Genomic DNA, 17,878 nt, shown 5'->3' on the forward strand with positions numbered 1-17,878 from the left:
CTGGGCATCCATGAGGCGATGTGGGCCATCAGCAGCAGCAGAATTGTATTCCAGCACAATCTGTAACCTCATGGCCCGGCATATTCCTCACTCTACCATTACCAACAAGCCAGGTGATCAACCCTGGTTCAATGAGGAGTGTAGAAGAGCATGCCAGGAGCAGCACCAGGCATACCTAAAAATGAGGTACCAACCTGGTGAAGCTACAATTCGGGACGACATGCATGCTAAACAGCGGAAGCAACATGCTATAGACAGAGCTAAGCGATTCCACAACCAACGGATCAGATCAAAGCTCTGCAGTCCTGCCACATCCAGTCGTGAATGGTGGTGGACAATTAAACAACTAACGGGAGGAGGAGGCTCTGCAAACATCCCCATCCTCAATGATGGCGGAGTCCAGCACGTAAGTGCAAAAGACAAGGCTGAAACGTTTGCAACCATCTTCAGCCAGAAGTGCTGAGTGGATGATCCATCTCGGCCTCCTCCCGATATCCCCACCGTCACAGAAGCCAGTCTTCGGCCAATTCGATTCACTCCACGTGATATCAAGAAACGGCTGAGTGCACTGGATACAGCAAAGGCTATGGGCCCCGACAACATCCCAGCTGTAGTGCTGAAGACTTGTGCTCCAGAACCAGCTGCACCTCTAGCCAAGCTATTCCAGTTCAGCTACAACACTGGCATTTACCCGACAATGTGGAAAATTGCCCAGGTATGTCCTGTCCACAAAAAGCAGGACAAATCCAATCCGGCCAATTACCGCCCCATCAGTCTACTCTCAATCATCAGCAAAGTGATGGAAGGTGTCGTCGACAGTGCTATCAAGCGGCACTTACTCACCAATAACCTGCTCACCGATGCTCAGTTTGGGTTCCGCCAGGACCACTCGGCTCCAGACCTCATTACAGCCTTGGTCCAAACATGGACAAAAGAGTTGAATTCCAGAGGTGAGGTGAGAGTGACTGCCCTTGACATCAAGGCAGCATTTGACCAAAGGTGGCACCAAGGAGCCCTAATAAAATTGAAGTCAATGGGAATCAGGGGGAAAACTCTCCAGTGGCTGGAGTCATACCTAGCACAAAGGAAGATGGTAGTGGTTGTTGGAGGCCAATCATCTCAGCCCCAGGACATTGCTGCAGGAGTTCCTCAGGGCAGTGTCCTCGGCCCAACCATCTTCAGCTGCTTCATCAATGACCTTCCCTCCATCATAAGGTCAGAAATGGGGATGTTCGCTGATGACTGCACAGTGTTCAGTTCCATTCGCAACCCCTCAAATAATGAAGCAGTCCGAGCCCGCATGCAGCAAGACCTGGACAACATCCAGGCTTGGGCTCATAAGTGGCAAGTAACATTCGCGCCAGATAAGTGCCAGGCAATGACGATCTCCAACAAGAGAGAGTCTAACCCCCTCCCCTTGACATTCAACGGCATTACCATCGCCGAATCTCCCACCATCAACATCCTGGGGGTCACCATTGACCAGAAACTGAACTGGACCAGCCATATAAATACTGTAGCTACGAGAGCAGGTCAGAGGCTGGGTATTCTGCGGCGAGTGACTCACCTCCTGACTCCCCAAAGCCTTTCTACCATCTACAAGGCACAAGTCAGGAGTGTGATGGAATTCTCTCCACTTGCTTGGATGAGTGCAGCTCCAACAACACTCAAGAAGCTCGACACCATCCAAGATAAAGCAGCCCGCTTGATTGGCACCCCATCCACCACCCTAAACATTCACTCCCTTCACCACCGGCGCACTGTGGCTGCAGTGTGTACCATCCACAGGATGCACTGCAGCAACTCGCCAAGGCTTCTTCGACAGCACCTCCCAAACCCGCGACATCTACCACCTAGAAGGACAAGAGCAGCAGGCACATGGGAACAACACCACCTGCATGTTCCCCTCCAAGTCACACACCATCCTGACTTGGAAATATATCGCCGTTCCTTCATCGTTGCTGGGTCAAAATCCTGGAACTCCCTTCCTAACAGCACTGTGGGAGAACCTACACCACACGGACTGCAGCGGTTCAAGAAGGCGGCTCACCACCACCTTCTCGAGGGCAATTAGGGATGGGCAATAAATGCTGGCCTCGCCAGCGATGCCCACATCCTGTGAACGAATTTTAAAAAAAATTACTCAGCAATTTTTGGAAGGCTATTTGGCCATGGGGGTGAGCCTAATTCTGTCCTCGTCCAAGGTCCACACAGGGAGGGTCACTAGACAGCGGTCAGGAACCCTGCCTGACTTTCTCCCCCCACTCCCCACTTCCCCCGCTCCCTAACTCCAAATTTCTGAGACCAATTCCACCCCTCTGGCTGAGATCAGAATCTGGGAGCCTCTGTTCAGAGCAGCTCGGTGCTCCATCGGGTGGGACACTGACTCACCACTTTAAAGTTTGGTGTTGACCATTAGGTTCCAGTACACGCACTAACTTACAGAGAGGTTACTGTAAACTGAAATAAAGAGTACGCGCTGAGGCCTCAGAGACCCTGGGCTGGGGGGAGGGAAACGTAGAATCAGGCTGGCTTCCTCCTCCTGATTGCACTTTGTCATCCCCAGACTCACTCTGCTGGACACAGAGGCCCTCAAATTCCGCAGGGCTCCCCCAGTCTCCTGCTGCAGCCGGCGGAGCCTGCAGGAGTAGTGGTGTAACCCGGGTCACGTCAGATCTGGTTACGCCAGTACTCCTGCAGGCTCCGCCTGGTGGCTTGAGGGTGCGGATTGCACAGAATTTGGGGGCTGAGCACAGCACAGACTGACCCGCCCGTTCGATGGTGGATTTACGTCGTTGGGTTTGAAAGACGTGCAATGATGTGAATTTTCAAACAGACTGGAATGCATCAGAGGAAGAGTTTGTCTTTGGGGAGCAGTCCCCCATTTGGGGCACCAGACGGACCGACCCCTTGGTGCAGCAATTGGCACCAGACGGACTGACCCCTTGGTGCAGCAATTGGCACCAGACGGACTGACCCCTTGGTGCAGCAATTGGCACCAGACGGACCGACCCCTTGGTGCAGCAATTGGCACCAGACGGACCGACCCCTTGGTGCAGCAATTGGCACCAGACGGACCGACCCCTTGGTGCAGCAATTGGCACCAGACGGACCGACCCCTTGGTGCAGCAATTGGCACCAGACGGACTGACCCCTTGGTGCAGCAATTGGCACCAGACGGACTGACCCCTTGGTGCAGCAATTGGCACCAGACGGACTGACCCCTTGGTGCAGCAATTGGCACCAGACGGACTGACCCCTTGGTGCAGCAATTGGCACCAGATGGACTGACCCCTTGGTGCAGCAATTGGCACCAGACGGACTGACCCCTTGGTGCAGCAATTGGCACCAGACGGACTGACCCCTTGGTGCAGCAATTGGCACCAGACGGACTGACCCCTTGGTGCAGCAATTGGCACCAGACGGACTGACCCCTTGGTGCAGCAATTGGCACCAGACGGACAGACCCCTTGGTGCAGCAATTGGCACCAGACGGACCGACCCCTTGGTGCAGCAATTGGCACCAGACGGACCGACCCCTTGGTGCAGCAATTGGCACCAGACGGACCGACCCCTTGGTGCAGCAATTGGCACCAGACGGACCGACCCCTTGGTGCAGCAATTGGCACCAGACGGACCGACCCCTTGGTGCAGCAATTGGCACCAGACGGACCGACCCCTTGGTGCAGCAATTGGCACCAGATGGACCGACCCCTTGGTGCAGCAATTGGCACCAGACGGACTGACCCCTTGGTGCAGCGGCCGGCACCAGACGGACCGACCCCTTGGTGCAGCATTGGCACCAGATGGACCGACCCCTTGGTGCAGCAATTGGCACCAGACGGACTGACCCCTTGGTGCAGCGGCCGGCACCAGACGGACCGACCCCTTGGTCCAGCAGTTGGCACCAGACGGACTGACCCCTTGGTGCAGCGGCCGGCACCAGACGGACTGACCCCTTGGTGCAGCAATTGGCACCAGACGGACTGACCCCTTGGTGCAGCGGCCGGCACCAGACGGACCGACCCCTTGGTCCAGCAGTTGGCACCAGACGGACTGACCCCTTGGTCCAGCAGTTGGCACCAGACGGACTGACCCCTTGGTGCAGCAATTGGCACCAGACGGACTGACCCCTTGGTGCAGCGGCCGGCACCAGACGGACCGACTCCTTGGTCCAGCAGTTGGCACCAGACGGACTGACCCCTTGGTCCAGCAGTTGGCACCAGACGGACTGACCCCTTGGTCCAGCAGTTGGCACCAGACGGACTGACCCCTTGGTGCAGCAATTGGCACCAGACGGACTGACCCCTTGGTGCAGCGGCCGGCACCAGACGGACCGACCCCTTGGTCCAGCAGTTGGCACCAGACGGACTGACCCCTTGGTCCAGCAGTTGGCACCAGACGGACCGATCCCTTGGTGCAGCGGCCGGCACCAGACGGACCGACCCCTTGGTGCAGCAATTGGCACCAGACGGACCGACCCCTTGGTGCAGCAATTGGCACCAGACGGACCGACCCCTTGGTGCAGCAATTGGCACCAGACGGACTGACCCCTTGGTGCAGCAATTGGCACCAGACGGACCGACCCCTTGGTGCAGCAATTGGCACCAGACGGACTGACCCCTTGGTGCAGCAATTGGCACCAGACGGACTGACCCCTTGGTGCAGCAATTGGCACCAGACGGACCGACCCCTTGGTCCAGTAGTTGGCACCAGACGGACTGACCCCTTGGTGCAGTGGCCGGCACCAGACGGACCGACCCCTTGGTCCAGTAGTTGGCACCAGACGGACTGACCCCTTGGTGCAGCAGTTGGCACCAGACGGACTGACCCCTTGGTGAAACTTCCCATCCTTGACCCAGGTCATTCCTGCCCTTTTCTGACCCTGCAGATCGCCAGCCATGAGCTGAAGATTCCAATGTCGTCCATTCACCTGAATGAAACCTCCACTGGCACGGTGCCCAACACAAGCCCAACTGCAGCCTCCGTCAGCACCGATCTCAATGGCATGGCCGTGAAGGTAAAGTTTCGGCTGCCTGGGAATTCCAGGTCGTGTGCAGTCAGGTGCTTGAGAGAGGACCCCCCTCGGTGTGTTGCAATGAAAGGAATGCACTATTGTAAGGAAGGAGCTTAATCTAATTGCTGCATTAAGGCCTCAGTCAGACTATGAGTACCAGTTGGTGAACTGGCAGCCCCAAAGTTATACTGCTGGCTCCGTATCGCTCCCTGGCATGTGTACTGACACCCACGTAGGCTGCTCTTGAAGCATGGTGCTGGCCTGGAGGAGTTATCGAGGCTAATGGATTAAAGGAAGAAGTTACATGGACCCAGGCTTAATCGCCAGCCCTAATAATCCTTCTTTTCCTTCTTCCAATTTTCTCCCATCCTCTCCTGACAGTTCCACGGGCTTCAGCCTCTGGTACCTCACCCAAGAGGTCGTTCTTGATGTGTGAGCCCAGACACTGAGGCCTAATCTTTCCGATAAGGTAGAGTGGGTGGGGTGGAGGGTTTAATCTACGGTGAAGCAGAGCTTCCCCCCACCCTAGAGTAGATCTCCCCCCACCCCGAACCTTGCCGCATTTCCAGTCTCGGGATCGTTTGTATCCTAGAGAAAGGCTCCTCCGCCTCTTGCTACGGAGTCCTGCCAGAACCAGGGCGGTAATCGCCACGGCGAAGGCTCCACAAACCTGACCCAGCACGGAGCAGCTTCAGAAGTTGCCCATTACCTGTACCAGTGGGGGTCTATTACCAGTGATGTAAGTGCCTATTACCTGTACCAGTGGGGGTCTATTCCCAGTGATGTAAGTGCCCATTACCTGTACCAGTGGGGGTCTATTCCCAGTGATGTAAGTGCCCATTACCTGTATCAGTGGGGGTCTATTCCCAGTGATGTAAGTGCCCATTACCTGTACCAGTGGGGGTCTATTACCAGTGATGTAAGTGCCCATTACCTGTACCAGTGGGGGTCTATTCCCAGTGATGTAAGTGCCCATTACCTGTATCAGTGGGGGTCTATTCCCAGTGATGTAAGTGCCCATTACCTGTACCAGTGGGGGTCTATTCCCAGTGATGTAAGTGCCTATTACCTGTACCAGTGGGGGTCTATTACCAGTGATGTAAGTGCCCATTACCTGTACCAGTGGGGGTCTATTCCCAGTGATGTAAGTGCCCATTACCTGTATCAGTGGGGGTCTATTCCCAGTGATGTAAGTGCCCATTACCTGTACCAGTGGGGGTCTATTCCCAGTGATGTAAGTGCCCATTAACTGTACCAGTGGGGGTCTATTCCCAGTGATGTAAGTTCCCATTACCTGTACCAGTGGGAGTCTATTCCCAGTGATGTAAGTGCCCATTACCTGTATCAGTGGGAGTCTATTCCCGGTGATGTAAGTGCTCATTACCTGTACCAGTGGGAGTCTATTCCCAGTGATGTAAGTGCTCATTACCTGTATCAGTGGGAGTCTATTCCCAGTGATGTAAGTGCCCATTACCTGTATCAGTGGGGGTCTATTCCCAGTGATGTAAGTGCCCATTACCTGTACCAGTGGGGGTCTATTCCCAGTGATGTAAGTGCCCATTAACTGTACCAGTGGGGGTCTATTCCCAGTGATGTAAGTGCCCATTACCTGTACCAGTGGGAGTCTATTCCCAGTGATGTAAGTGCCCATTACCTGTACCAGTGGGAGTCTATTCCCAGTGATGTAAGTGCCCATTAACTGTACCAGTGGGGGTCTATTCCCAGTGATGTAAGTGCCCATTACCTGTACCAGTGGGAGTCTATTCCCAGTGATGTAAGTGCCCATTACCTGTACCAGTGGGAGTCTATTCCCAGTGATGTAAGTGCCCATTAACTGTACCAATGGGGGTCTATTCCCAGTGATGTAAGTGCCCATTAACTGTACCAGTGGGAGTCTATTCCCAGTGATGTAAGTGCCTATTACCTGTACCAGTGAGGGTCTATTCCCAGTGATGTAAGTGCCCATTACCTGTACCAGTGGGGGCCTATTTCCAGCGATGTAAGTAGTTGGTTGCAATTTGCCTGAATCCTGGATCCCGGTTCCGGGGTTTTTTTTCTGTGTGATTGCAGTTCCTGACATTTCATTTTCTTAAAGATGTTTTTGTGGTGTTCCTCTCAGGCTGCTTGTCAAACTCTCCTGCAACGACTGGAACCTTTCATGCACGACAATCCCAAAGGCACCTGGAACGATTGGGTGAGTCCCATCCACCCTGTCTCCTCTACAAACCATTCATGTAGTTTTGATGAAAGGTCACTGAAAGAAGAAATAACTTGCATTTCTATAGCACCTTACAAGACCTCAGGATGTCCCAAAGTGCTTTACAACCAATGAAGTACTTTTGAAGTCATAGAGTTATACAGCACGGATAGAGGCCCTTCGGCCCATCGTGTCCCTGTTGGGCCTCATTAATATACCGGAATAATGCACCTCATTAATATACCCGACTAATGAACAGTCCAGTCACTGTTGTAATGTAGGAAATGCGGCAGCCAATTTGCACACAGCAAGGTCCCACAAAGTGTGATAATGACCAGATAAACAATTTAATGATGTTGATTGAACATTAAATATTGGAGAACACCCCTGCTCTTCTTTGAATAATGCCATGGGATCTTTTACATCCAGCTGAGAGGGCAGATAGGGCCTCAGTTCAGTCAAATGATGGCACATCCAACAGTGCTGCACTCAAGCTTCAGTTTACATTTTTGTGCTCAAGTCTCTGGATTGGGACTTGAACCTGCAAACCTCTGACTCAAAAGTGAGAGTGCTGCCAACTGAGCCACGGTTGATACCTGAGGATTAATGACCCCATTCGTATTGATAAAATGGGGAAAGACAAGAAGGATTAACATTGGCCTCCTGGAATTTAAATGCTTCAATGCAGGGAACAATCCTCCTCCACCAACTTTGCCAATTCCCCTTCACCATCCAAGATCTTCAATCATGTTCTTCCTTTCCAAAGTGAACAAACTCCCCTTCCTCAGGAGGTCGTTTGTGCCGGTGTTTATTTACGCAAAACGCCATATTCACCTTCCACATGCTCACATACCCGACTAATGGACCTCATTAATGTACCCGACTAATGCACCTCATTAATATACCCGACTAATGGACCTCATTAATGTACCCGCCTAATGCACCTCGTTAATGTACCCGACTAATGCACCTCATTAATGTACCCGACTAATGCACCTCATTAACATACCCGACTAATGCACCTCATTAACATACCCGATTAATGCACCTCATTAATGTACCCGATTAATGCACCTCATTAATGTACCCGACTAATGCACCTCATTAACATACCCGATTAATGCACCTCATTAATATACCCGACTAATGGACCTCATTAACATACCCGGCTAATGGGCCTCATTAATGTACCCGACTAACGCACCCCATTAATGTACCTCACTAATGGACCTCATTAATATACACGACTAATGGACCTCATTAATGTACCCGACTAATGCAGCTCATTAATGTACCCGACTAATGGACCTCATTAATGTACCCGACTAATGCACCTCATTAATGTACCCGACTAATGGACCTCATTAATATACACGACTAATGGACCTCATTAATGTACCCGACTAATGCACCTCATTAATGTACCCGACTAATGCACCTCATTAATGTACCCGACTAATGCACCTCATTAATGTACCTCACTAATGGACCTCATTAATATACACGACTAATGGACCTCATTAATGTACCCGACTAATGCACCTCATTAATGTACCCGACTAATGGACCTCATTAATGTACCCGACTAATGGACCTCATTAATGTACCCGACTAATGGACCTCATTAATATACACGACTAATGCACCTCATTAATGTACCCGACTAATGCACCTCATTAATGTACCCGACTAATGCACCTCATTAATGTACCCGACTAATGCACCTCATTAATGTACCTCACTAATGGACCTCATTAATATACACGACTAATGGACCTCATTAATGTACCCGACTAATGCACCTCATTAATGTACCCGACTAATGGACCTCATTAATGCACCCGACTAATGCACCTCATTAATGTACCCGACTAATGCACCTCATTAATGTACCCGACTAATTGACCTCATTAATATACACGACTAATGGACCTCATTAATGTACCCGACTAATGCACCTCATTAATGTACCCGACTAATGCACCTCATTAATGTACCCGACTAATGGACCTCATTAATATACACGACTAATGCACGTGATTAATATGCCCGACTAATACACCGCATTAATATACCCGACTAATGGACCTCATTAATATACACGACTAATGGACCTCATTAATGTACCCGACTAATGCACCTCATTAATGTACCTCACTAATGGACCTCATTAATATACACGACTAATGGACCTCATTAATGTACCCGACTAATGCACCTCATTAATGTACCCGACTAATGGACCTCATTAATGTACCCGCCTAATGCACCTCGTTAATGTACCCGACTAATGCACCTCATTAATGTACCCGACTAATGCACCTCATTAACATACCCGATTAATGCACCTCATTAATATACCCGACTAATGGACCTCATTAACATACCCGGCTAATGGGCCTCATTAATGTAGCCGACTAATGCACCCCATTAATATACACGACTAATGGACCTCATTAATGTACCCGACTAATGCACCTCATTAATGTACCCGACTAATGCACCTCATTAATGTACCCGACTAATGCACCTCATTAATGTACCCGACTAATGCACCTCATTAATGTACCTCACTAATGGACCTCATTAATATACACGACTAATGGACCTCATTAATGTACCCGACTAATGCACCTCATTAATGTACCCGACTAATGGACCTCATTAATGTACCCGACTAATGCACCTCATTAATGTACCCGACTAATGCACCTCATTAATGTACCCGACTAATGGACCTCATTAATATACACGACTAATGCACGTGATTAATATGCCCGACCAATACACCGCATTAATATACCCGACTAATGGACCTCATTAATATACACGACTAATGGACCTCATTAATGTACCCGACTAATGCACCTCATTAATGTACCCGACTAATGCACCTCATTAATGTACCCGACTAATGCACCTCATTAATGTACCCGACGAATGCTCCTCATTAATGTACCCGGCTAATGCACCTCATTAATGTACCCGACTAATGGACCTCAATAATATACCCGACTAATGCACCTCATTAATATACCTAAGTAATGCACCTCATTAATATACCTAACTAATGCACCTCATTAACATACCCGACTAATGGACCTCATTAATATACCCGACTAATGCACCTCATTAATATACCAGACGAATGCACGTCATTAATATACCCGACTAATGCACGTCATTAATATACCCGACTAATGGAGCTCATTAATATACCCGACTAATGGACCTCATTAATATACCTGACCAATGCACCTCATTAATATACCCGACTAATGCACCTCATTAATGTACCTGACTAATGCACCTCATTAATGTACCCGACTAATGCACCTCATTAATATACCCGACTAATGCACCTCATTAACATACCCGACTAATGCACCTCATTAACATACCCGATTAATGCACCTCATTAATGTACCCGATTAATGCACCTCATTAATGTACCCGACTAATGCACCTCATTAACGTACCCGATTAATGCACCTCATTAATATACCCGACTAATGGACCTCATTAACATACCCGGCTAATGGGCCTCATTAATGTACCCGACTAATGCACCCCATTAATGTACCTCACTAATGGACCTCATTAATATACACGACTAATGGACCTCATTAATGTACCTGACTAATGCAGCTCATTAATGTACCCGACTAATGGACCTCATTAATGTACCCGACTAATGCACCTCATTAATGTACCCGACTAATGGACCTCATTAATATACACGACTAATGGACCTCATTAATGTACCCGACTAATGCACCTCATTAATGTACCCGACTAATGCACCTCATTAATGTACCCGACTAATGCACCTCATTAATGTACCTCACTAATGGACCTCATTAATATACACGACTAATGCACCTCATTAATGTACCCGACTAATGCACCTAATTAATGTACCCGACTAATGGACCTCATTAATGTACCCGACGAATGGACCTCATTAATATACACGACTAATGGACCTCATTAATGTACCCGACTAATGCACCTCATTAATGTACCCGACTAATGCACCTCATTAATGTACCCGACTAATGCACCTCATTAATGTACCCGACTAATGCACCTCATTAATGTACCTCACTAATGGACCTCATTAATATACACGACTAATGGACCTCATTAATGTACCCGACTAATGCACCTCATTAATGTACCCGACTAATGGACCTCATTAATGTACCCGACTAATGCACCTCATTAATGTACCCGACTAATGCACCTCATTAATGTACCCGACTAATGGACCTCATTAATATACACGACTAATGCACCTCATTAATGTACCCGACTAATGCACCTCATTAATGTACCCGACTAATGGACCTCATTAATATACACGACTAATGCACCTCGTTAATGTACCCGACTAATGCACCTCATTAATGTACCCGACTAATGGACCTCATTAACATACCCGGCTAATGGGCCTCATTAATGTAGCCGACTAATGCACCCCATTAATGTACCTCACTAAATGACCTCATTAATATACACGACTAATGGACCTCATTAATGTACCCGACTAATGCAGCTCATTAATGTACCCAACTAATATACCGCATTAATGTACCCGACTAATGCACCTCATTAATGTACCCGACTAATGGACCTCATTAATATACACGACTAATGGACCTCATTAATGTACCCGACTAATGCACCTCATTAATGTACCCGACTAATGCACCTCATTAATGTACCCGACTAATGCACCTCAATAATGTACCTCACTAATGGACCTCATTAATATACACGACTAATGGACCTCATTAATGTACCCGACTAATGCACCTCATTAATGTACCCGACTAATGGACCTCATTAATGTACCCGACTAATGGACCTCATTAATGTACCCGACTAATGGACCTCATTAATATACACGACTAATGGACCTCATTAATGTACCCGACTAATGCACCTCATTAATGTACCCGACTAATGCACCTCATTAATGTACCCGACTAATGCACCTCATTAATGTACCTCACTAATGGACCTCATTAATATACACGACTAATGGACCTCATTAATGTACCCGACTAATGCACCTCATTAATGTACCCGACTAATGGACCTCATTAATGTACCCGACTAATGCACCTCATTAATGTACCCGACTAATGCACCTCATTAATGTACCCGACTAATGGACCTCATTAATATACACGACTAATGGACCTCATTAATGTACCCGACTAATGCACCTCATTAATGTACCCGACTAATGCACCTCATTAATGTACCCGACTAATGGACCTCATTAATATACACGACTAATGCACGTGATTAATATGCCCGACTAATACACCGCATTAATATACCCGACTAATGGACCTCATTAATATACACGACTAATGCACCTCATTAATGTACCCGACTAATGCACCTCATTAATGTACCCGACTAATGCACCTCATTAATGTACCCGACTAATGCACCTCATTAATGTACCCGACGAATGCTCCTCATTAATGTACCCGGCTAATGCACCTCATTAATGTACCCGACTAATGGACCTCAATAATATACCCGACTAATGCACCTCATTAATATACCTAACTAATGCACCTCATTAATATACCTAACTAATGCACCTCATTAACATACCCGACTAATGGACCTCATTAATATACCCGACTAATGCACCTCATTAATATACCAGACGAATGCACGTCATTAATATACCCGACTAATGCACCTCATTAATATACCCGACTAATGGAGCTCATTAATATACCCGACTAATGGACCTCATTAATATACCTGACCAATGCACCTCATTAATATACCCGACTAATGCACCTCATTAATGTACCTGACTAATGCACCTCATTAATGTACCTGACTAATGCACCTCATAAATATACCCGACTAATGCACCTTATTAATCTACCTGACTAATGGAGCTCATTAATCTACCTGACTAATGGACCTCATTAATGTACCCGACTAATGCACCTCATTAATGTACCTCATTAATATACCTAACTAATGCACCTCATTAACATACCCGACTAATGCACCTCATTAACATACCCGACTAATGGACCTCATTAATATACCCGACTAATGGTCCTAATTAATATACCTGACCAATGCACCTCATTAATATACCCGACTAATGCACCTCATTAATGTACCCGACTAATGCACCTCATTAATATACCCGACTAATGCACCTCATTAATATACCCGACTAATGCACCTCATTAATATACCCGACCAATGCACGTCATTAATATACCCGACTAATGGACCTCATTAATATACCCGACTAATGCACGTGATTAATATACCCGACTAATGCACGTGATTAATATACCCGACTAATACACCGCATTAATATACCCGACTAATGGACCTCATTAATATACCTGACCAATGCACCTCATTAATATACCCGACTAATGCACCTCATTAATGTACCTGACTAATGGACCTCATTAATATACCCGACTAATGCACCTCATTAATGTACCTGACTAATGCACCTCATTAATGTACCTGACTAATGCACCTCATTAATATACCCGACTAATGCACCTCATTAATGTACCCGACGAATGCTCCTCATTAATGTACCCGGCTAATGCACCTCATTAATGTACCCGACTAATGGACCTCAATAATATACCCGACTAATGCACCTCATTAATATACCTAACTAATGCACCTCATTAATATACCTAACTAATGCACCTCATTAACATACCCGACTAATGGACCTCATTAATATACCCGACTAATGCACCTCATTAATATACCAGACGAATGCACGTCATTAATATACCCGACTAATGCACCTCATTAATATACCCGACTAATGGAGCTCATTAATATACCCGACTAATGGACCTCATTAATATACCTGACCAATGCACCTCATTAATATACCCGACTAATGCACCTCATTAATGTACCTGACTAATGCACCTCATTAATGTACCTGACTAATGCACCTCATAAATATACCCGACTAATGCACCTTATTAATCTACCTGACTAATGGAGCTCATTAATCTACCTGACTAATGGACCTCATTAATGTACCCGACTAATGCACCTCATTAATGTACCTCATTAATATACCTAACTAATGCACCTCATTAACATACCCGACTAATGCACCTCATTAACATACCCGACTAATGGACCTCATTAATATACCCGACTAATGGTCCTAATTAATATACCTGACCAATGCACCTCATTAATATACCCGACTAATGCACCTCATTAATGTACCCGACTAATGCACCTCATTAATATACCCGACTAATGCACCTCATTAATATACCCGACTAATGCACCTCATTAATATACCCGACCAATGCACGTCATTAATATACCCGACTAATGGACCTCATTAATATACCCGACTAATGCACGTGATTAATATACCCGACTAATGCACGTGATTAATATACCCGACTAATACACCGCATTAATATACCCGACTAATGGACCTCATTAATATACCTGACCAATGCACCTCATTAATATACCCGACTAATGCACCTCATTAATGTACCTGACTAATGGACCTCATTAATATACCCGACTAATGCACCTCATTAATGTACCTGACTAATGCACCTCATTAATGTACCTGACTAATGCACCTCATTAATATACCCGACTAATGCACCTTATTAATCAACCTGACTAATGGAGCTCATTAATCTACCTGACTAATGGACCTCATTAATGTACCCGACTAATGCACCTCATTAATGTGCCTCATTAATGTACCCGACTAATGCACCTTATTAACATACCCGACTAATGGACCTCATTAATATACCTGACTAATGCACCTCATTAATATACCTAACTAATGCACCTCATTAATATACCTAACTAATGCACCTCATTCACATACCCGACTAATGGACCTCATTAATATACCCGACTAATGGACCTCATTAATATACCTGACCAATGCACCTCATTAATATACCCGACTAATGCACCTCATTATTGTACCTGACTAATGCACCTCATTAATATACCCGACTAATGCACCTCATTAATATACCCGACTAATGCACCTCATTAAAGTACCTGACTAATGGACCTCATTAATATACCCGACTAATGCACCTCATTAATGTACCCGACTAATGCACGGCATTAATATACCCGACTAATGGACCTCATTAATATACCCGACTAATACACCGCATTAATATACCCGACTAATGGACCTCATTAATATACCTGACCAATGCACCTCATTAATATACCCGACTAATGCACCTCATTAAAGTACCTGACTAATGGTCCTCATTAATATACCCGACTAATGCACCTCATTAATGTACCTGACTAATGCACCTCATTAATCTACCTGACTAATGGAGCTCATTAACCTACCTGGCTAATGGACCTCATTAATGTACCCGACTAATGCACCTCATTAATGTACCCGACTAATGCACCTCATTAATGTACCCGACTAATGCACCTCATTAATGTACCCGACTAATGCACCTCATTAATATACCCGACTAATGGACCTCATTAATGTACCCGACTAATGCACCTCATTAATGTACCCGACTAATGCACCTCATTAATATACCCGACTAATGGACCTCATTAATATACCCGACTAATGCACCTCATTAATGTACCTGACTAATGCACCTCATTAATATACCCGACTAATGCACCTTATTAATCTACCTGACTAATGGAGCTCATTAATCTACCTGACTAATGGACCTCATTAATGTACCCGACTAATGCACCTCATTAATGTACCTCATTAATGAACCCGACTAATGCACCTTATTAACACCCGACTAATGGACCTCATTAATATACCTGACTAATGCACCTCATTAATATACCTAACTAATGCACCTCATTAATATACCTAACTAATGCACCTCATTAATGTACCTGACTAATGCACCTCATTAATATACCCGACTAATGCACCTCATTAATGTACCCGACTAATGCACCTCATTAATATACCCGACTAATGCACGTCATTAATATACCCGACTAATGCACGTCATTAATATACCCGACTAATGGACCTCATTAATATACCCGACTAATGCACGTGATTAATATACCCGACTAATGGACCTCATTAATATACCTGACCAATGCACCTCATTAATATACCCGACTAATGCACCTCATTAAAGTACCTGACTAATGGACCTCATTAATATACCCGACTAATGCACCTCATTAATGTACCCGACTAATGCACCTCATTAATGTACCCGACTAATGCACCTCATTAATATACCCGACTAATGCACCTTATTAATATACCTGACTAATCGACCTCATTAATATACCTGACTAATGCACCTCATTAATGTACCCGACTAATGCACCTTATTAATGTACCCGACTAACGCACCTCATTAATTTACCTGACTAATGCACCTTATTAATATTCCCGACTAATGCACCTCATTAACATACCTGATTAATGCATCTTATTAACTTACCTGACTAATACATCTTATTAACATACCTGAATAATGCACCTTGCAAACATACCTGACAAATGCCCCTTATTAACATACTTGACTAATGCACCTTATTAACATACCCTATTAATAAATCTTATTAACATACCTGAGTAATGCACCTGAGTAACATATCTGACTAATGCCACGTTATAACATACCAAAGGCACCTTATTAACATACATGATTACTGCACCTTATACTTGACTAATGCACCTTATAAACATACCTGAATAATACATCTTATTAACATACATTATTAATGCACCTTAAACATATTTCTGACTAATACTTCTTGTTAACATACCTTATTAATGCACCTCATTAACATTCCTTAGTAATGCACTTTATTAACATACCTGACTAATGCACCTGATACCTGACTAATGTGCCTTATTAACATACCGGATTAATGCACCTTATCAACATACCTAATACTTCTTAACATTCCATGGGAATGCACCTTATTAACATACCTTACATGCACCTCATTAACATTCCTGACATTCTGACGAATGCACCTTCTTAATATTCCTTCCTCATGCAGCTGATTGACATGTTTTACTAACGCGCCTCATTAACATGCCTTACCATTGCAGTTTATTAATAAAACCTTATAATGAACTTTTCTAACATACCTTATAAACTCATCTCACTCGTATAGTTTACTAACGTTCCTTATAATTAAAATACCTTAAAAATGCAGCTTTCTAATGCACTTTACTAACCAATCATATTAATGCAGTAAACAATACGGAGGATAGTAACAGACTTCAGGAGGACATAGACAGATTGGTGAAATGGGCAGACACATGGCAGACGAAAATTGAGTGGAGCAGAGAAGTGTGAAGTGATTCATTTTGGTAGGAAGAATGAGGAAATGTAATATAAACTAAATGGTACCATTTTAAAGGGGGAGCAGGAACAGAGAGACCTGGGGGTGCACATACACAAATCTTTGAAGGTGACAGGACAAGTTGAAATGGCTGTTAAAAAAGCATATGGGATCCTGGGCTTTATTACTAGAAGCATAGAGTACAAAAACAAGGTAGTTTTGCTAAATCTTTATAAATCACTGGTTAGGCCTCAGCTGGAATATTGTGTCCAATTCTGGGCTCCGCACTTTAGGAAGGA

At 45.6% G+C, this 17,878-nt stretch overlaps 1 protein-coding gene across 1 annotated transcript in view; it reads left to right on the forward strand.

Annotated features, from left to right (window-relative positions):
• Positions 1 to 17,878, forward strand: part of LOC137309690 (aldehyde oxidase-like) — a 122,287-nt gene that overhangs the window by 81,606 nt on the left and 22,803 nt on the right. Inside the window, exons 11-12 of the mRNA XM_067977757.1 lie at positions 4,892 to 5,020; positions 7,137 to 7,211. Of these exons, the coding sequence (XP_067833858.1) occupies positions 4,892 to 5,020; positions 7,137 to 7,211 (204 nt within the window). The remainder of the gene's footprint in view (positions 1 to 4,891; positions 5,021 to 7,136; positions 7,212 to 17,878) is intronic.

This window comes from Heptranchias perlo, unplaced genomic scaffold (genome assembly GCF_035084215.1).
Source record: "Heptranchias perlo isolate sHepPer1 unplaced genomic scaffold, sHepPer1.hap1 HAP1_SCAFFOLD_177, whole genome shotgun sequence".
Lineage (NCBI taxonomy): Eukaryota > Metazoa > Chordata > Chondrichthyes > Hexanchiformes > Hexanchidae > Heptranchias > Heptranchias perlo.